The sequence below is a fragment of the Manihot esculenta genome, chromosome 1 (assembly GCF_001659605.2).
Source record: "Manihot esculenta cultivar AM560-2 chromosome 1, M.esculenta_v8, whole genome shotgun sequence".
Taxonomy (NCBI): Eukaryota; Viridiplantae; Streptophyta; class Magnoliopsida; order Malpighiales; family Euphorbiaceae; genus Manihot; species Manihot esculenta.
The window spans coordinates 23474373-23495347 of record NC_035161.2 but is presented as its reverse complement, the minus strand read 5'-3'; the positions used below and the strand labels follow the sequence as shown (position 1 = coordinate 23495347).

Genomic DNA, 20975 nt, shown 5'->3' with positions numbered 1-20975 from the left:
TCGGCCTCCTAAAATTGCCCATTTTCGGCCGCCGAAACTGCGCGCTCCTTAAAAGCCCCCGCGACAGCTCATCGTCTTCGTCGCGCGACTCTCTCTCTCCCCCGAAGCTTTCTCTCTCTCCCCGAAGCTCCCTTCGTTCTCCCTCTCAAAAATCTGCTATTTCTGAGCCTTTTTCCCTCAAAAACCTCCATTTTTCTTCTTTCCTTCACTCAAACGCCTCAAAAACACTTTCTTTTCTTCTCAGGGAACCCATTTCGAGCTTTTTCCATTTGGGTAAGTTTTCTGTTTTCTCTCTCTTTTTATGCGTTTTTGATTTATTTTCTGTTGATTTGATCTTGTTTTTAGCTCCTAATCTGATTAGGGTTGTGTTTTTGATGAGTTTTGTTGATATGGGTACATAAAATCTGCTGGATTTTTTTTGTGTTGCTCTCTGTTAGCTGGGTATATATATATATATATATATAATCTTTTTTGTTTGTTTTATTAGCTCTCTTTATAATACATGTTGTTAGCTGGGTATATATATATATATAAATTTTTTTTTGTTTGTTTTATTAGCTCTCTTTATAATACATGTTGTTAGCTGGGTTATCTTATTGCTATGATTAGCTGGGTTATCTTATTGCTATGATTAGCTGGGTTATCTTATTGTTGTGATTAGCTGGGAATTTAGATATCAATGCCTGGTTTTGAATATAAGTCTGTGATGCTTATTAGTTGGCTTTTGTGTTGTTTTTGGGCTGAGTTTTGTGGTAATGCTGCTTATGGTTAGTTCTTTTATTTTTTTTTCTTTTCTTTTTTCATTTGCCTCTGTAGCTGTTGTTTGGGTAACATGGGTAGAAAATCTACAGCCCATAGACATCCATATTTTAGAGGTCAATCCAGTAGACAGTCTGAGGCTCCTAGGTCCCCCTCCCAAGACCCTCCTGCCTCTCCCCCCTTTGAGTTTCCTGTAGTTAGAGAGGAGGATCCAGCTTTTGAACCTTTTTCTCTCAGGTTTGTTCATCCTGGGAGAACAGTTCATGCTAATAGTGTTCAGCTCTTTCGCTCTCAGGGATTCCTTCAGCCCTTCAGAGTCCAGGGTTGGGAGCACCTTCTTATCACTCCTTCAGACACCCATCCTAGGATTGTTAGGGAGTTCTATGCAAACCTACACACCTTCACCCGTCACACTCCCCCCCACCTGGTCAGTTTTGTAAATGGTCAGAGAGTTTTCCTCACTCCTGACATCATTGCTCGGCATCTAGGTGTCTCCAACTCTGGGGCTGTTGTCTCTACCACTCATAAGTGGATCACTGGTGAGGTCTCTTCCCTTCACCAGACTAGGATTATTTCAGGCGACGTAGATCGTGAGGAGCCCTCTAGGCTTAAGGCCTGTGACCTCAACACTCTCCCTAAAGTTGTTCACCACATAGTCACCTATGAGATTCTCCCTAGATCGGGTCATAGGACTGCACTCTCCTACTCTGACATGTTTGTAGTGTCTTGTCTGCTAGAGGGTCAAGCCCTTAACCTGCCACATATTATGATTCACTCTATAGCAGACTCCCTTAGGCTGAGTCGAGGTTGTCTCCCCTTTGGCCGTCATCTCACTCTTCTTCTTCGAGCTCTAGGGGTTGACCCAGGTACCGAGTCTGCTTTACCCTTGTCTAGTGAGTATACCCCCTACACTGAGGCTAACCTCCACCACATGGGTTTGACTAGGAGAGGCAATGTTTTTTATAATTCTAGGAGAGATTTTGCAGCCCGCAGAGCAGCACATGCAGCAGCACAGGCACATGATGGTTCTAATGAGGAGTCAGATGATGCGTCTCCTGCTGATCTTGAGACAGAGCGAGCTCCCAGAGGCGATGCTAGTACCGGGCGGTCCACCGAGCAGGGTACATCTTCACGGACTGCATCTGATCTGTATGATGCCATGGGTCGTCTGGAGCTGCAGGTTGCTCAGATGTCTGATCGCCAGACTCAGATGTTTGAGCGCCAGACTCAGTTGGAGCAGCAGGTGGGACGACTCACAGACCAGCAGCAGACCCTGATCGAGCAGCAGAGACAGATTTTGCACTTCCTTCAGCAGTCATCTGGAGTGCCACCTCCCCAGCCTCCTCAGTGATCATTTTGTTTATATAGTTGCTCTTATTTTTTTTTTCTCTCCTCTTTTGGTATTGTGATTTTTTTTTTTTTGATGATGTCAAAAGGGGGAGAATGGTATAATGGTATCATATATATATTTGATGTTTTGGATATTGGCTATACTAGTTTAACTCTTTTGGTTTTATGGATGTTGATACATTGATATCTATTTGACTCATGATTATTGTGCATAACTATAGCTCTTCTTGAGATGCAATTTTTTGTTGGAACTCATTCATTCATATAGGATCCATTGCATCTCATTGCATTGAGTCAAAACCTCCCTTATGTGTCTTCTCACATTTTAAATATGGCACAAAGTATTTTTGACAGGGGGAGCACATTAAGGGGGAGTATTTTTTTAAAAAATTCACACACTACACTTATGGTTATTATCTTTTTATTTACCAATTGTTTGTCATCATCAAAAAGGGGGAGATTGTTGAACTTAAATGTTTTAATCCTTATTTTGATGATTAATAAACAATTGGTGTGCTACTAATTATCTTCAAAGGTGTTTGTGTTGAGCTTGTAGGTCCCTTACCAACAAGAATAAAATTGCTTCAATCTCAAAAGAGAAACGTGCCTATTTTGGAAGCATATCACAAGAAAGGGATAAGAAAGTATTTTTATTTATACTTTATTTAATTCTATTCATTGTGAATTTCAATTAATTAATTGTGATGGCTCAAGGTTTCTTTCATTTCTAAAAGTTTTTTTAGATATGGCCAAATCTTTAAATACTTGACTTTCGGGGACTAAAATGATATTTTCCAAAAGAAGTGTTTTTGTAATTATTCTTTATCAAAATCAAAGGTCTAAAAATATGGGTTACAAAAATTCAAACGGATTGAAAAATGGATTTTTATAGCTTAAGTTATGATTTTTCAAAGAATTTAATGAAATATTTTTTGCCCCCTAAAACCAACTTTCGGCTTCCGAAAGTCAGGGACAGAGACGAAAGTCTCACATGTTCGGCCGCCGAACATTGACTTTCGGCCGCCGAAAGTGTGTTTTCATCTTACAGCGCCGAAAGTGTGTTTTCATCTTACAGCCTAAAGTGCAACCTTCGGCCTCCGAAAGCAAGGGACAGAGACGAAAGTCCTGTATGTTCGGCCGCCGAACATTGGCTTTCGGCCGCCGAAGGTGTAATGCTCTCTAAGCTAAATGTTTGGCTTCCGAAAGTGGAGGACAGAGGCAAAAGTCACCTATGTTCGGCCGCCGAACATTACCTTCGGCCGCCGAAAGTGTGCTTTTAAGTCAGCCTCCGAAGCCTAAAGTTCGGCTTCCGAAAGAGAGGGACAGAGACGAAAGTCCCACATGTTCGGCCGCCGAACTTGGACTTTAGGCCGCCGAAAGTCCTTTTTCAAAGGAAGATATTCTTCACCTCAAGAGGTTCGGCCGCCGAACTTTAGCTTAGGCCGCCGAACCTGAATTTTTCTGAGAACGATATAACCGTTATTTATGAACAAAAACGGCTCTATTTGCATTTAATGCATTCCCAACGGCCATATTTATGACTGAACTATAAATACAATGAGTTTTTGATGTGAAGAGGTAACAACAACCATCTAAGCAAATATTTATTGAGATTACAGCATTTTTCATTCTCTCTCTCTCAAAACCTTGAGCCAAAGCATTAATTTCTTGAAAGTCTGTTTTGAGTTGTAATTGGTTGGCTTTTCAGAGTGAGTAAAGGTTGTTGAGAGATTCTGTTGTTGTGAGTGTGGCATTGAGCAAAGAATTGCTCTTGAGTGAAAAAGAGATTTGTAAAGAGCAAAGGCTTGCTCTAAGATTGTAAGGGTTTTATTCTTCACCCAAAGAAGATTTGATAGTGGAGTTGAACTCTCAAGGTGGACCTTGAGGAGAGGACGTAGGCTTGGGATAGCTGAACCTCTATAAATTCTTGTGTTGATTATCTTCTTCTTTATTGCCTTCTAATTTGTGCTTTTCCCTTTAAATTTTTTATAAACCCAATTCACCCCCCTCTTGGGTTGCTTCAAGGGACAACAGCATGCATAAACATATTTTCAAGCATATAAGGGCATAAAACTAGCCTATACCCCAACAAGCATCACATAGCATACATTTGAGCATAGAACTAATATAAACCCTAACATTCTACATCTACTCTAAAGCATGCATCAAAACCCTTAACCCCTTCTTAAAACTTACTTAAAACATGAAAGAAGAGAAGGATCTACACTTACCTCTTGAAGATCGAGAGAAGATGTGATCCCAAACTTAGAGATGTGGAGGAACGAGCTCCGGGGGTCTCCAAGCTTCAAAACTTGATCTTGAGCTCAAAAATCTTCAAAACCAAGTAAAAATTCATTAAAAATTGAATGGATTGAAGGAAAACAACAAATCGACCATGGAAGGGTGAAATCTCACCTATGCCCGAAAATAGAGAGAGAAAACTCGTCCATTTTCGAACAAAGGGCCTTTTATAGGTGGCTGGCCAGACCACCTTCGGGGGTTAAAGGTGCCTCCATAAGAGGCCAATGTTCGGCGGCCGAACCTAGCTTTTTCCTTCCTTGGTCTTTTCTTTCAAAACTCAATTTCTTTCTTCGTAAAACCCATAAAACATGTAAAAACATTTTAGAAAACCTTTATTTTACCCTTCTAGAAGGCTCCGACATCCGAGAAATTCCGGATTCCAACGGAGATTCCGCTGGAAGGTAGGAATTCTGGTGCCGGGGTCTAGCCGGGTATTACATTCTTCCCCCCTTAAGAACATTCATCCCCGAATGTTCAACAAACAAGCATAGCATAAACACAAACACATAAACACATACAAACACTAACCTTAAAAGAGATAAGGGTATTGCTGGAGCATAGACTCCCGTGTCTCCCAGGTACATTCTTCTATGTTGTGGTGATTCCAAAGGACTTTCACCATCGGGATTTCCTTGTTCCTTAGCTTTCTGATCTGCGTGTCTAGGATCTGCACTGGCTGCTCTATATAGGTGAGATCTCCTAGGATCTCTACATCAGGCTCATTAAGAACCTTGCCCGGATCTAACACGAACTTTCGTAACATGAAAACATGGAAAACCGGATGGACTCTCTCCATTGTAGCAGGTAGGTCTAGCTTGTACGATACATTCCCAATCTTCTGCAAGATTTCAAAGGGTCCGATGTACCGTGGAGCTAGCTTACCTTTCTTCCCAAAACGAATCACCCCTTTCATAGGAGACACCTTGAGCAACACCATATCTCCCTCCTGAAACTCTACATGCTTCCTGCAGACGTCTGCAAAACTTTTCTGCCGACTCACAGCAGTCTTGATCCTTTCTCTGATAATGGGCACTACTCTGCTGGTGATCTCTACTAGCTCAGGCCCTGCTAAGGCCCTTTCTCCAACTTCTTCCCAGCAAACAGGTGACCTGTACTTCCTCCCATAAAGAGCTTCATAAGGAGCCATCCCGATGCTAGCATGATAGTTGTTATTGTAGGCAAACTCCACCAAAGGTAGACGTTGCCTCCAAGAACTGCCAAAATCTAGCACACACATTCTGAGCATAGCTTTTATGGTCTGGATGGTCCTCTCTGACTGTCCATCAGTCTGTGGATGGAAAGCAGTGCTAAAGTCTAGCCTGGTACCCATAGCGTTCTGCAGACTCCGCCAAAACCTGGAGGTGAACTGGGGTCCCCTATCTGACACTATTGAAACAGGAGCCCCATGCAACCTGACAACTTCTTTCACATACACCTGTGCCAACTTGTCCACAGAATAGTCACTCCTGATAGGGATGAAGTGAGCAGATTTGGTCAGTCTATCAACAATCACCCATATGGAGTCTAGTCTGTTCGGCGTTGCCGGTAACCCCACCACAAAATCCATAGCTATATTCTCCCATTTCCACTCTGGAATCGGTAGTGGATTGAGCATTCCAGCCGGCTTCTGATGTTCCAGCTTCACCCTCTGACATACTTCGCAGGCGGACAGAAACTGTGCCACTTCTCTCTTCATAGCTGGCCACCAATAGACTCTTTTCAGATCTCGATACATTTTGGTGGCTCCAGGGTGAACGCTGTATCCAGCATTATGATCTTCTCTCGTAATGCCTCCCTTCAGACTCACGTAATCTGGTACACATAACCTGTTCCCATAGTGGAGGATCCCCTTGTTGTCAAATCTAAACTCATCATTCTTGCCTGACTGAACAGTCCTGGCAATTTTCACTAACTTTGGGTCCTCATGCTGTTTCTAAGCTACCAGCTCCAGAAACACGGGTGTCACTCTCATCTAAGCTATCAAAGCACTTGTACTAGACAACTCCAATTGCAGCCCTTCATCAATGAGCTTGTAGAATTCCCTCACCACCGGTCTTCTCTCTGCTGTAATATGGGATAGACTGCCAAGTGATTTCCGGCCTAGGGCATCTGCCACAACATTTGCCTTATGACTCGCGGTTGTCGAAGCCGGTCAAAAATAACCTTTTCGGTTATCAACAATTTTACAACTGCAGATAGTGGTAAAGGATCGAATCCACAGAGAATTGTAAACTTATCTATTTTTCTCAACAAGACCAAGAGATTAAACTGAATGAGAAACTGAAAGCAAGTAACTGAAAGCGGAACAAAAGTAAAGTGCAATAAAAGTAAAAAGGGGGGTTTTGAGATTGATTTGATTAGCAAACTACTGAAAGCAATTAAATCAGCAAGTAATTAAAATAAAAGAGAAATTCAATATGAGAAAGATCTAGTTGAAGAGATGGATCCACTTTGGTTGTTTGGATTGATCATTGAAACTTATGTTCTCTTGATCGATTCAATAGATTAGTTATGGAGGTGGAAAACGCTTCTCACCACCATGTCTCTCCTTATGATTAAATCAATTAGGGAACGTCCTCTAATCAATTACTAACTGTCTTATATGCTTCAATTCATCCCATGCCGAGCCTACAAACTGAAGAGAAAAACATGTAAGGTAGATATGTGATAAGCCTATAGAGGATAAAAACCAGGAAGAATGCTCAATGCTCACTTCTGAGGTTGCTTCATAGCACCACTGCTCTAATTCAGCCAAACCTGTTTTCACATATTCTCCATTACTGAATGAGCAACACTCACGCCGCAAAAGAAGACTGCAGAATGTATAAAAAGAGGAAACTTGGTAAATTGCACAAGAATGGTAACCCATTTGCAGTGTCACTTCATTAAATAAAAGAATGAACAAAGACAAGAAGAGACATGAGGAGATGGGTTTTGACTGCATGTACCTATTGAACAACTGAACATTGATGAATGAGAATATTTGAGTGAAAACTTTACGCATTAAGAAGGGAGGGACCTGCAAAATGGCGTATCAGAGTGACATTTCTTCAAGGAGTTGTTAGTTGTTGACACTCTATGAAGAATTAGAATATTATGTAAGTCATGACTCACATAGTTTGCCTTCATTATCATCAAACAACTGTTTAAGCTTTTCACAATGCTTTGCCAATGAGCAATTAAAGCTTGCTGAGCAACAGCGTTAGCCTGAGAGCGTCCTTTTACTAAGCTAGCCCGGGAAGTTCTTGGTGCCTGCACTCATGGTCACGAGATAATCAACAAATGTGAACCCCAGAACTCATACATTAACATGTGCATTGAGAAAAAAGGCACTATGGCTGTCCTAATCTCTAGTTCTTTCCTTTCCCCCTCCTCATCCTCTATAGCAGTAATTCCCCAACACCCCCACCCCCCCCCAAAAAAAAAAACAAAAAAAAACCCTCTAGAGCAGTAGTTAGAGCATGCGCATTTCCACAAAGTAAATAAGCAGCAACCTGAATGCATAAACCAAGCAATGGAGATATCTCTTTCTTCAAATTGTCCCTTATCATTCCATATATCTTTTCAAGGAAGGCAGTAAGCTGTTGCTTAAACAGTAATGCTGGATACTTGGCTTCAACCTGTCGTAAATCATCCAGTCTACTAAGTGTTCGACCATTAAGGAATGAGAGTCCAGCACTTTGAGGAGATGCCCGTAGCCCCTACAATCCATATAAACAATCAGAAGATGAAGAAAAAGGAGAAGGTACAATTTATATGATTAGGGAAAAGGAAAAGATAAAAACTTGAGACATCCTCCCAAAGAGAGAAGCTGATGCTGTTCTCCGCCGTTGTGGTGTCAAGCTAGCTGCCCCACTTGCTTTGAGTGTGTGTTGGAGCAGCAGCAACAATGTGGATGAATTTGATAACCAATAGGCTAAGATATCATTGTTATCTGGGACCTTCAACAAAATGCAAAAACATCCGTCATATATTCACAACTTGTTTGAGCTGACAACAAAATGCAAAGACAAGGAGTTTATCTGAATGTAGTTAAAAAAAAGGCAGACTAATCTCTGATGGGAACTTACCTCTATAGCTGAAGCTACTGTTTGAATAATACAGTCAAACACACTAGTCCTTTCAACTTCAAATGACCTCCAGTGAAGAAGACATTTGTAAATGATGCAAGCAGCAACTGGTTTGCCTCCTGAGAATCCCAAATTTTGTGATATACACTTGATCAGTAGATCCTGGTTCTCCTGGACCAGAAAAGCAGATTTCAGAAGACAAAATAGTAAAGAGATTAAGAACTTCAGAGGCACTCAAATTTAACACTTCAAATAAGGAAAAAACTATTACGCATTCTTCCATGCATATTCTTATTACCTTGATAGTTGACCAATCAATTAAATAAGTCATTTGCGAGCATATAAAAGCAACTAACCTGCTGCTTTTCATTGAGAGATTTCTGTGGTTTCTCCTCAGATTCAGGTTCGCGTACATTTGATACAGCAACCACCATATCCTGAAACGCATAATAGATGATAAAAGGTAATTTAAAATAATGTTAAGTGAAGAAAGAAAAAAGTTCCCTTACTGATGCTACCTTTGGTTCTCCATTTGCAACATTTCCATTCTCTGGGTTCCTCTGTAATAGTGTAATTTAATAAAAAAACATAAATTTCTAGAAGCTTTTATGTAAAAGGCATGGACAAGTAACCAACATCCTATTCAACCTGTAAAATTATTGATTTTGGCCGCCCATATAAAGATTTCCCTGTTGGTGAAATGGTAAGTGCTTGCTGGCGAAGCACTTGATTCTCTGACTCTGAGTTGGAAAGTTTATCCTCTAACCTGAAAATGAAATGCAAATGAACCTTCTTTTAGAACTTTGGATGTCTAATGCAAAAGAATGTATCTATGCAGAGACAGAGAGAACAAGCATATATTTACATGCAAAATGTGGATAAAATAAAAATCATAAGCTATAACATAAATGATGAGGAAATATGTACTTGCAGACACACAAGCTGCCATGACAATGGTGAAATTGTGTACAAACTCAAGTAACCAGACAGGATAGGAGAAGAATTGCATTGAATTAAATAGGCATGCCTGCATAAGTCAATCATCTAAGGTGCATCAAACATAAAAAGAAACAATAAAAAAAAAAATATACGGCAGGGTTTTAACATTCATTGTTCCATTTCACAAATCATTAACAAACCTCTGCACTGATTCCTGAAGTTGATCCACCTTTTGCTGTGAATCTATGAGTTTCTTGCTCAGTTCTGAGTTTCTGGCATCAGCATCTTTACAAGCTTTCCTTGCTTCTTCTGCTGCCTGTCTTTCTGATAGCAGTGAAGCCTGGACAGCAACAGAAATTCAACAAGAATAAAAAACAATATCAAGGAAAGTTACCATCAATAATTTTTGTGCCATATAAAATTTTGATGCAAAGCAAACTAGTTTATTCATAGGTTGACCCAGTACAAAAAGAAGCTAATGAACTTGGGTATTAACTCGCCTGATAATACATAAAAAAAAAGCTTGGAAATGGAATGCATTTTATGCAGTACTTTAAGCAGAAAAAGCAAAACAACTATTGAACTTCAGGAAATATGGAACAACAGTAAGTTTGAATTTTGTTTGAAACTTTGAAACTGCAGTCATCCGTTACTGAATTGATTACAGTTCAGTCATTGCCAATAATGAAGACTCGCCACTTAATAAAGTTTCTCATAAGATCCCTTCAGATTATATGATTTTGTTAAGAACATCAGTATGCTTGTATACAGAAATGATATTAGGTGGTAGACATTTGGGTAACACACCATGAACAGTGATAATCCACGTCTGAGTGCATACCTTCAAACTCTGTACCTCAGCCATTAACTGTTCGACCTTTAATGTGTCTTGGACAAGAACAGGGGTCTCCTTAATGACTGGAGGTGCCTCTTCAATAGCTTTCCGGGCTGCCTCTCGTTCTTTGATAACTCTAGCATTTGCTTCTTCTACTTGCATTTGCATTGCATGCAGAGCATCCTGTAACTTGGCAATTTCTTGGGCTTTTTCCTCTTCTAAATCAGTCTGTGATTCAAATCAAAACAAAATGAGATGATGGTGCACAAGAGTTTGTCATACTAGCATTTCCATAAAGTAAAATATACCCTCAATCTCTTCTCCAATTGCAACCTCCATGTCAGCTCTTCCACACGCTTCTCTAATTTGTCTTTTGCTTCTTTAAGAGCACCTGTTTCCCTTGCAGCCTGAAAAATAATCTAATCACTACCATGCGCAAAGATCTAATTGAAAAAGTCCCATTAAGGAATTTGGCCTACCATTTTAAGCTTTCTAAGCTCTCTCCGAGCAACCCTTCTCCTCCAGCCACATTGAGAAGTTAATGCAGCCCTTTGAAGCTTCTTATAATAAGAATAGGCTATATGGCGACGCAATTGTGCCTAAAGGTCACCAACAGAATTAATAAAAACAAGCAATAATTTATAAATTTCAAAATTGAAAAAGAAAATCAATTGAATTTCAATTATAGCAACTAAGTTTAGAAGTCCATAGCTTCTTTCTTAATCACAATCAAATATGACAACAGTTGTGTAGAAGACCTGTATAGCAATTGCAGCTTTAGTTTGTTTTCTGAATCTGAATTCATCACGAGCAGTCATTGCCCTTAAGCCTGTCTGCAATGTGACTGCAGACAAGTATAGAGTCAAGTAGGATTTCCTGGCAGTATATCGTTTGAAATTCCTCTGAATCTTCAAAGCTGCTGCTTCCCTTCGCAACTGCTCGAATATTTTGCGAGCCAATACACCTGATTGTAGTCATAAACAACAAAAAGGTTAAAATCTGGATCAGAATTTAAATGTATAAAAATAGCAAAGCAGTATTACAATATGAAATCATGAAACTGGTGTAGGAAAGGATGGGGGAATATTTGCAATATCTAGCATCACAGATATTGCATTTTGAAATTAATTGGACAAAGTTATAGTATTCATGAATTATTCAAAGTATATGAGTTTATTTTTGCATGGTTTATCCAACCCCTCCCCTCTTTCTCCCTCTTTCTATCTCCCTCACAAACACACACAAAGCCAATGTAAATGGCTCACTAAAGGCACAAATATATGCACATCAACATGGCTGGCTGCATATTCAAGACAACCTCACAGGCACATATGAAGATCTATAGTTTGCCATTGGAAGATAATGTAGATAACTATATGTCACAGCAGTGGTGAACGGCTGATACTATTGAAAAGTAAAAAGATACAAGACAAGAATGGTTTAAAATAAGTTCTTAAGAAAATACCCCGGCAATGAGATTGCAGGAAAATAGCAGTTTGCCGTAATGCAATAAATTCCTTGCGTGCGATATATGTGCGGATTTGTCTTTGAATTGTTCTAGCTGCATTTCCAAGCACCTCTGCTCTTCTTGCATCCAGTTCAGCCATCTGACCAGCTCTGAGGAAAACCTTTGTCTTGCCTATCTGTGAGACCAGCAATTTTGTGAATGGTTGATATTGGAGAATAAAAAATTCCATTGGCAAGATACAACAGACATGAGAAATTTATAGATGAACAACATATTAGACATGTTGTGAAAAACATAGGATTAGGGAATGGCAGGCTAGCCCCTATAAGTAGCTCTAGCCAATGGGTTTCCAATAGAAAAGCCCACAGTTAGTGAAATAGTGATAGGTGACACACACACACAGAATTTGACAGCAGTTACATCATAAGCATTGAGTGAGCATGAAAAAATTACTGAGGAGACCTATTTGGATCGGTGGGTGTGATCAGCTATTGATGGTTGCAGTTACCCAAACGCATGGAGATGTTGCTAGATCATACAATTCCTTAGTTTTTACCAAGTGTTCTTATATTAGAATAATTCCAGCAATTATGGACTAAAAATTATTCCAACTAACAATCAATTACCTTGCAATCAAGAATCAAGTGACCAATTTGATCAAAACAACAAAGTAATCAAAGATTCAAGCACCAAATTGTATGAATATTGAACAAATCAAAGACAAATAGTTTATGTTCAGATCTCACAATCCATAAAATAACTTTAGTTTCAATCAATCTTCAACTAGAATAAAAGGTTTCAGCCACTCATGGCTGAACCAAAACAGAAAATAAAAGAAAAGAAAGCAAGAAGATGAAGAACCGAAGTGGAGAAGCCTTGGAGAGCCTTGGCCGAATGGTGTGTTGATGAGTTGCTGTCCCAATCTGCCTTGGATGGCCTCTTTGAGATCTTTAAATATGTTCTAAGGTTCTGTCTTAGGGTTTCAAGAGGCTGCCCACATTTTTAGAGGCTTCCCAAAATGCCCTTGGTCCAAGATGTGCCATCCACGCACATGTGTGAAGGGAAAAACGTGGGGCATGTGTGGCTTGTGCAAGAGTGGGTCTTTTGGTCTTTGTTTGCTGCCCAATTATCTTCAAGATTCTGCCCAAGGTGCCCAAGACTTGGCTTCACACTCTCCTTGCCGCCCATGCACAATTAAGGAAGGTGGAGCCTCCTTTGTAATTTGAATTTTGAATGTTCAAGGTATGAGGTGGCAAGCATGTGATCCTTAATAAGCTGGATTTTGAAATTCAAAATTTGAATATGAATCTCGAAGATTTGAATTTCAAAATACTTTTCTTATTTGGCTCTTCATATATGGCAACTTGAGACTTGGCTTCTTGAATAAGGAAGAGGCTACTTGGAGATTTGAAATTTGAATTTCAAATTGCTTTGGCTAAATGTTCTTTCCTTCTTTGCCACTTTCCTTATTTAGAACTTTCCTTATTTAGCTTCACTTGAATTCAACTTGGCAGGCTTGCACTCCTTTGCTCCAATTAAGGCAGTTTTAGGGGGATTTTCTCCAAAATGTCCTTTTACACCATTTTCTGCAAAATAATGTCAAGAGCACTAAATTAAGCAGAAATCATGTAAATAATCATCAATAATATCAAGATAAAATGGACTAAAATATGTTCTATCACCTTACCCGGATGGTACTGAATTTTGCAATCATAGTCACTAAGCAGTTCCACCCATCTCCTCTGCCTCAGATTCAACTCTCTCTGACTCAAGATGTACTGCAAGCCCTTATGATCTGTGAAGATCTCACATCTTACCCCATAAAGGTAATGCCTCCACATCTTGAGTGCAAAGATCACAGCTGCCATCTCTAGATCATATGTAGGATAATTCAACCTATGCTTCTTCAGCTGCCTAGAAGCATAAGCAATTACCCTCTCATTCTGCATCAACACACAACCTAGTCCCACACGGGATGCATTACAAAACACTGTGAAGTCTTCATTACTGGTAGGCAGAGCTAACACCGGTGCTGACGTTAACCTTTTCTTCAGCTCTTCAAAGCTTTCCTCGCACTGATCAGACCACACAAACCTCTGATTCTTCTGGGTCAACCTGGTCATAGGAGCGGCAATTCTAGAGAAGTCATGAACGAACCTCCTGTAGTAACCTGCCAAACCCAGAAAGCTCTTAATCTCTATCACTTAAGTGGGTCTAGGCTAGTTGGCTATAGCCTCTACCTTCTTGGGATCCACTTTAATTCCCTTTTCTGACACGACATGTCCTAAGAAGGAAATGCTCCTCAACCAGAACTCACACTTGGAGAACTTGGCATACAAGTCGTGCTCCCTCAGGGTCTGCAAAACTATCCTCAGATGATGGGTGTAATACCCGGCTAGATTCCGGCATCGGAATCCCTACCTTCCGGCGGAATCTCCGTTGGAATCTAGAATTCTGAAGATGCCAGAGGCTTCTAGAGGGGTAAAATGTGTTTTCTAAAATGTTTTCACATGATTTCATGGTTTTAAATGAAAATGAATTGAGTTTTGAAGAGAAAAGGCCAAGGAGAAAGAACCCAGGATCGGCCGCCGAAGGTGATGTTCGGCCGCCGAACATGAGATGGTTTCGGATGGACTTTTGGCTTCCGAAAGTTGAGTTGGGCAGAAACCAGGTTCGGCTGCCGAACCTCAAGTTCGGCCGCCGAACATGGGGGACTTTAGGGTGCTGGTTTGGCCGCCGAATGTGGCTCAGCCGGTCGCCTATAAAAGGCCTCAGACCGAAAATGGGCGAGTTTTCTCCCCATTCTCGTGCTCAGGTGTGTTCATGTCCTCCTTAAGTCGTTTTCATGCTTTTTCTTCAATCCTTCACGTTTTTATGAGTTTATGTTGGTTTTGAAGAGCTTTAAAGCTTAAAAAGTTGTTTTGGGAGTTTTGGAGGCTTTTGGAGCTTGGATTCTCCACACCTCCGAGTTAGGGATCACACCACCCTCGATCTCCAAGAGGTAAATGTAGATCCTTACTTCTCTAGTGTTTTTATGAAGTTTTATGAAGGTTTTAATGGTAGAAATGGGTGGATATGCATGTTAGGATTTATGTGGGTTTTGTGCCAATGTATGCTTTTAGGATGTATTATTGGGGTTTTAAGTTAGTTTATGCCCCTTTATGCATGTGGGAGTGTGTATGCATGCTTGGGAGAGAGTATGTGAGGTTTGGGGTTGTTTTGTGTGGTTTGGGAGGCTGGTATGCACGAAGGCTGAGTTCTGGATGAACTCAGGTTCGGCCGCCGAAGGTGGTTTCGGCCGCCGAACATGCCTATGGATGCATGGTTTGGCCGTCTAACCTTGCCCCCGAAAGCTGAGTTTTGGCTTGAAAGCAGACTTTCGGCCGCCGAAGGAAGGATTCGGCCGCCGAAAGTGCCTGACTTTCGTCTCTGGAGAGGGACTTTCGGCCACCGAAGGTGCCGCCGAAGGTGCCCGAGTTTCGTCTCTGGAGGGAGGGTTCGGCCGCCGAAGGTGCCGCCGAAAGTGCCCTGTCCAGCCGTTTCTTGGGTGTTTCCTATGCATGTTTTAGTGATGTTTAGGGGGGTTTTTGGGGGTATGTTTATGAGTTGTTTAGAGTGTGTTTGACACCTCATTCGAGTCCACCTGTGTAGGATCGGACCCGAGAGACCGAGGAGGCCAGTAGTGCTAGCAGTTGCAGAGTCAGTCAGCGTCTGCCAAGAGGTGAGTAGAACTAAACCTAATCTTTTATGTACGAAATATAATGCCTAAAGCATGTTCATGCATCATGATTATATGTAGTAGGTTGTTTGCACTAGTTCACGAATGTGGCGCATTGCATTATTTGATGTTGTTTTCAGGAGGTTTGGACCAAGGCGACTTCAATAGCCCATATCTGTCATTGAGTCTTGGGTAAGTCTTTCGAGAGCCGGACAAGTACATGTAGGAAAGTCCTTGTGAGCTCTCTGTGGACTGGGCACCCTGTCATGTATGTTACAGGCCTATGCGAGCTCCTTTGGGGGAGCCGGGCACCGACAGAGGGATTTTTGAAGTCATGTCCGATCCTTGAGAGTAAAGGATGCTAGCAAAAAGGAACTCTCTAAAAACATTCCGTGGGGAATAGCATGAGCCCCGAGACGGACCAGAGACAATTATGTGATTTCTTTGTGTTATGACGCATTTCATGAGAGCATGTAATTAATGAACTGTTTTCTATGTTTCTACTCACTGGGCTTTTTAGCTCACCCCTCTCCCCTAACCCCAGTGTTGCAGGTTTGAAGTTGATCGGGAAGTCTCAAGAGTTAAGGCTTTGTTTATGTTTCAGTTTAGTAGTTTTAGAAGTGGACATGTAATATAAGATGATGTAATGTAATAGAAGATAATGTATGTAACTGAAAGGAGAGTAAATGTTTTTGGATTAGAGTGTGCTTGGCCCTATAGATTGGTTAATCCCTGTTGATGCATGGTTATGTAATGTTTTTATGTTGAGATGAGAACCAGGCTTGATGTCTGTAATGTTGACCCAGTCAGAGCATTTGATGAGGGCTCTAGCATGGGAAGGTTTATGTTCATAGTTACGTTGTAGCATACGGATCAAGCTTGGTGTATGTTCAGATTTTAGGTTTTATGTTTCAGTTTTTATGTTAAAGTTTTGTTCATGTATGGGATTTGACCAGGTGATAGGAGGTATGTTTGGCTTGCTACGGGTCCCGGCGGCCTTAAGCCGATCTGGATCCTAGCGCCGGTGGCGGTTCGGGCCGTTACAGAGGGGTATCGGTTTCCGGGCTGTTGCAGAATGGTATCAGAGCTTTGGGCCTCGAGAGTACGGTGTGTTGCACATCGAAAAGAGGTTAGCTTAGAGGTCATAGAAGGGCAAGCACAATAGGAGAAATCATGTCCACTAGGATAGGATGTAGAGTCATGTCTTGTATGCTGACGTGGAATGCCATGATTTTATGCATGAGCATTACTGTTATGTATGATATGCTATATGTGTTGCAGGTTCATGTGTTTTCATATGAACCGTATGATGCTAATGATTGTTTGATTGCTTGTGTGTTGTTCTTCAGAGGAGCCAGAATGCGAGGTGCTCGTCGATCTGTGGAATCGACTGGAGTTCCATCTGAGAGGGAAGGTATGGACACCTTTCCCCCTGCTCTGCCAAGAGCGCAGTCGTGGGGAGTCAGCAGATGGGGAACATCAAGGGACCCTGGAAGGTCTTTTGATGCAAGCAGAGAAGGAATGGCTCCAAGAAGGATGTCAGCTAGTATGAGGGAAGTAGAGTTAGAGGTTCAGAGAAGGGATGTTAGTTTGGGAATCAGAGTGCCAGAAGAAGGTATGGGAGATTCTCAGGAGGATGCTCAGACTCAGGATTCCAGGATCTCAGGTTCAGGAGGGATTGATCCCTCCACTCTGAGTATAGCCTCCACAAAAAGCAAGAAGTGGGGCAGAACCCTGAGGGGGAAGAAGAAGAAGTTGTGGAGACGGTTGAAGTCTAGTCTGGGATTAGGTGGTGGTTCGAGCTCTGGCTCAGGCAGTTCAAGATGCTTGAGATGCGGAAGGCCGCACAAAGGAGTCTGTCGGGTTGGAACGACAGCTTGTTTTAGGTGTGGACAGGAAGGACACATAGCACGTGAGTGTCCTACTGTGCCCCGGTTAGTACAGTCTCAGCCAGTAGCTCCAGCCGTGTTTCAGGATAGTAGTCGAGGCAGAGGAAGAGGGTCAGCCCCTCATTCCTCAGGTTTCCGTGGAGAAGGTCCGTCAGCTCCAGCTCGGATCTTCACCCAAGCTCAGCAAGAGGCAGACACATCGAACATGGTGGTGCCAGGTATGCTCACTTTTGAATGTTCTGATGTGTATGTTTTGTGAACCCTGGTGTTTTTCTCTTTCTTTAGTTGCTCTAGGAGCCGTCGAGAGGTTGAGTTGATAGCTTTTGGGCTAGAGTGTTCTCTTTGGGTCAGTAGACTCACGTGTGATCCATCTGGGGCAGAGTCAGTCTGCCGGTCTAGTTCTGTGTCAGTTGAGGGTAGATGCCTTCCACCCGACTTTGAGGTCTTAAACTTGACTGTCTGGACGTCAGTTTAGGGTTGGATTGGTTTTCTACTTGTGGTGCTACCGAGTCTGCAGAGACAAGGTAGTCCAGCTCAAAGGACAGGATGGGTCAGAGGTAGTCTTCTGAGAGGACACAGTGTAGGGATGCCTAGAGGTTTGATGTCAGCCTATCAGGTTCGTAGGGTACGTAGGAGGAATTGTCAGAGGGTTCTAGCTCTTGTGTGAGAGTTTAGCAGTCGGGTCGGGAAACCAGCCTCAGTGCCAGTTGTTAGAGAGAGTTCTTAGATGTTTTCCTCGGCTAGTTGACAGGTTCACCATCTGTTAGGGAAATGGAGTTGGGTATAGGAGTGGTGTCTGGACGCAGAACCATTTCTGTCCTTCCCTATAGGATGGCATCTATAGTTGAGAGTTGTCAGAATAGAGGTGAGGCTTGGTAGACAAGGGTCTTATCCGACCTAGTACCTTGCCCTGGAGTGTTCCAGTGTTGTTGTGGGAAACGAAGGATGAATCCTTGAGACCTTGTAACAACTGTAAGTAGTTGACCAAGGTCACTACCAAGGGCAGGTATTCCCATGAAGGAGGGATGATCTATGGGGACAGCTAGTAGGAGCTGTTTGTTTTCCAAGATAGGTCGGAAATCCGGGCACTACCTGTGAGAGTTAGACTTAGATTGGGTTAGCAGTGAGAAGAAGCCAGTTAGGTTAGATGAGAAGAGAAAAGAAGAGTAAGGATCAGAGTAGCGCAGCGGAAGCTAGTGGAGTTCAGGAGTAGGTTGGGTACTGCTAAGGTGTTTCTTTTGGAGACCCTGGAGTTTTACTCTAGCAGTGTCTGTGTCTCTCTTTTAGGAGAGAGAGTTTTAGGTTTTGCTTGCTGGTTTGCTTGCATGTTTAAGTATGATTGATGTTATGATTTGAGATGCCTGTTTGTTGTGGAACATTCGGGGACGAATGTTCTTAAAGGGGGGAAGAATGTAATACCCGGCTAGATTCCGGCATCGGAATCCCTACCTTCCGGCGGAATCTCCGTTGGAATCTAGAATTCTGAAGATGCCAGAGGCTTCTAGAGGGGTAAAATGTGTTTTCTAAAATGTTTTCACATGATTTCATGGTTTTAAATGAAAATGAATTGAGTTTTGAAGAGAAAAGGCCAAGGAGAAAGAACCCAGGATCGGCCGCCGAAGGTGATGTTCGGCCGCCGAACATGAGATGGTTTCGGATGGACTTTTGGCTTCCGAAAGTTGAGTTGGGCAGAAACCAGGTTCGGCTGCCGAACCTCAAGTTCGGCCGCCGAACATGGGGGACTTTAGGGTGCTGGTTTGGCCGCCGAATGTGGCTCAGCCGGTCGCCTATAAAAGGCCTCAGACCGAAAATGGGCGAGTTTTCTCCCCATTCTCGTGCTCAGGTGTGTTCATGTCCTCCTTAAGTCATTTTCATGCTTTTTCTTCAATCCTTCACGTTTTTATGAGTTTATGTTGGTTTTGAAGAGCTTTAAAGCTTAAAAAGGAGTTTTGGGAGTTTTGGAGGCTTTTGGAGCTTGGATTCTCCACACCTCCGAGTTAGGGATCACACCACCCTCGATCTCCAAGAGGTAAATGTAGATCCTTACTTCTCTAGTGTTTTTATGAAGTTTTATGAAGGTTTTAATGGTAGAAATGGGTGGATATGCATGTTAGGATTTATGTGGGTTTTGTGCCAATGTATGCTTTTAGGATGTATTGTTGGGGTTTTAAGTTAGTTTATGCCCCTTTATGCATGTGGGAGTGTGTATGCATGCTTGGGAGAGAGTATGTGAGGTTTGGGGTTGTTTTGTGTGGTTTGGGAGGCTGGTATGCACGAAGGCTGAGTAAAGGATGCTAGCAAAAAGGAACTCTCTAAAAACATTCCGTGGGGAATAGCATGAGCCCCGAGACGGACCAGAGACAGTTATGTGATTTCTTTGTGTTATGACGCATTTCATGAGAGCATGTAATTAATGAACTGTTTTCTATGTTTCTACTCACTGGGCTTTTTAGCTCACCCCTCTCCCCTAACCCCAGTGTTGCAGGTTTGAAGTTGATCGGGAAGTCTCAAGAGTTAAGGCTTTGTTTATGTTTCAGTTTAGTAGTTTTAGAAGTGGACATGTAATATAAGATGATGTAATGTAATAGAAGATAATGTATGTAACTGAAAGGAGAGTAAATGTTTTTGGATTAGAGTGTGCTTGGCCCTATAGATTGGTTAATCCCTGTTGATGCATGGTTATGTAATGTTTTTATGTTGAGATGAGAACCAGGCTTGATGTCTGTAATGTTGACCCAGTCAGAGCATTTGATGAGGGCTCTAGCATGGGAAGGTTTATGTTCATAGTTACGTTGTAGCATACGGATCAAGCTTGGTGTATGTTCAGATTTTAGGTTTTATGTTTCAGTTTTTATGTTAAAGTTTTGTTCATGTATGGGATTTGACCAGGTGATAGGAGGTATGTTTGGCTTGCTACGGGTCCCGGCGGCCTTAAGCCGATCTGGATCCTAGCGCCGGTGGCGGTTCGGGCCGTTACAGAGGGGTATCGGTTTCTGGGCTGTTGCAGAAAATGGAACAACTGGTACTCACTCTCACCAGACTATTCCCTTAAAGTGGGAGGTCAAGGGTTCGAGCAGTGGGGGAGGCGACCTAATTTCCTAAGGGAAATTTGGGCCAAATCCACTTGGGGAAGGATGCGTTTGACGAGAACCCAAGGGGACAAATCCTGCCTGGAACCCGTGAGGGTGAAGGGATGTTAAGAGCTGCTCACAGTGGCTGGGCTCAGAGGAAGGTCACGGGCTGTGAGCGGTAACAGTGCCGTGCGAAAAGGGCCGGGCTGTTACAATGGGCATGCTCCTCTGCGTCTCTGGAATACACTAAGATATCATCAATGAAGACAATAACAAAGTGATCCAGATACTGGTTGAAAGCTCTATTCATGAGGTCCATGAATGCTGCAGGGGCATTGGTTAGCCCGAACGACATCACTAGGAACTCATAATGCCCATATCTGGTCCTGAACACCGTCTTCAGCACATCTTTCTCTTTGATTCTTAGCTGGTGGTACCCCGATCTCAGATCTATCTTGGAAAAACAACTTGCTCCTGCTAGCTAGTCAAATAGATTGTCGATCCTAGGTAGAGGGTACTTATTCTTGGTAGTGACTTTGTTCAACTGCCTGTAGTCGATGCAAAGTCTTAAGGAT

The 20975-nt window shown here is 42.2% G+C and overlaps 1 protein-coding gene across 1 annotated transcript in view; it reads right to left on the bottom strand.

Annotated features, from left to right (window-relative positions):
- Positions 1-6887: 6887 nt before the first annotated feature.
- The window catches only part of LOC110608954 (myosin-17-like), a 58314-nt gene continuing 44226 nt past the window's right edge, over positions 6888-20975 (bottom strand). The window contains exons 2-18 of the mRNA XM_043957057.1: positions 12584-12712; positions 11720-11897; positions 11013-11218; positions 10734-10853; positions 10563-10661; positions 10261-10482; positions 9620-9759; positions 9129-9246; positions 8999-9040; positions 8837-8917; positions 8481-8651; positions 8196-8351; positions 7905-8111; positions 7525-7662; positions 7359-7429; positions 7124-7223; positions 6888-7045 (exon numbers count right to left, since the gene is read on the bottom strand). Coding sequence (XP_043812992.1) covers positions 6989-7045; positions 7124-7223; positions 7359-7429; positions 7525-7662; positions 7905-8111; positions 8196-8351; positions 8481-8651; positions 8837-8917; positions 8999-9040; positions 9129-9246; positions 9620-9759; positions 10261-10482; positions 10563-10661; positions 10734-10853; positions 11013-11218; positions 11720-11897; positions 12584-12712 — 2235 coding nt within the window. The 3' untranslated portion in view covers positions 6888-6988. The remainder of the gene's footprint in view (positions 7046-7123; positions 7224-7358; positions 7430-7524; positions 7663-7904; positions 8112-8195; positions 8352-8480; positions 8652-8836; positions 8918-8998; positions 9041-9128; positions 9247-9619; positions 9760-10260; positions 10483-10562; positions 10662-10733; positions 10854-11012; positions 11219-11719; positions 11898-12583; positions 12713-20975) is intronic.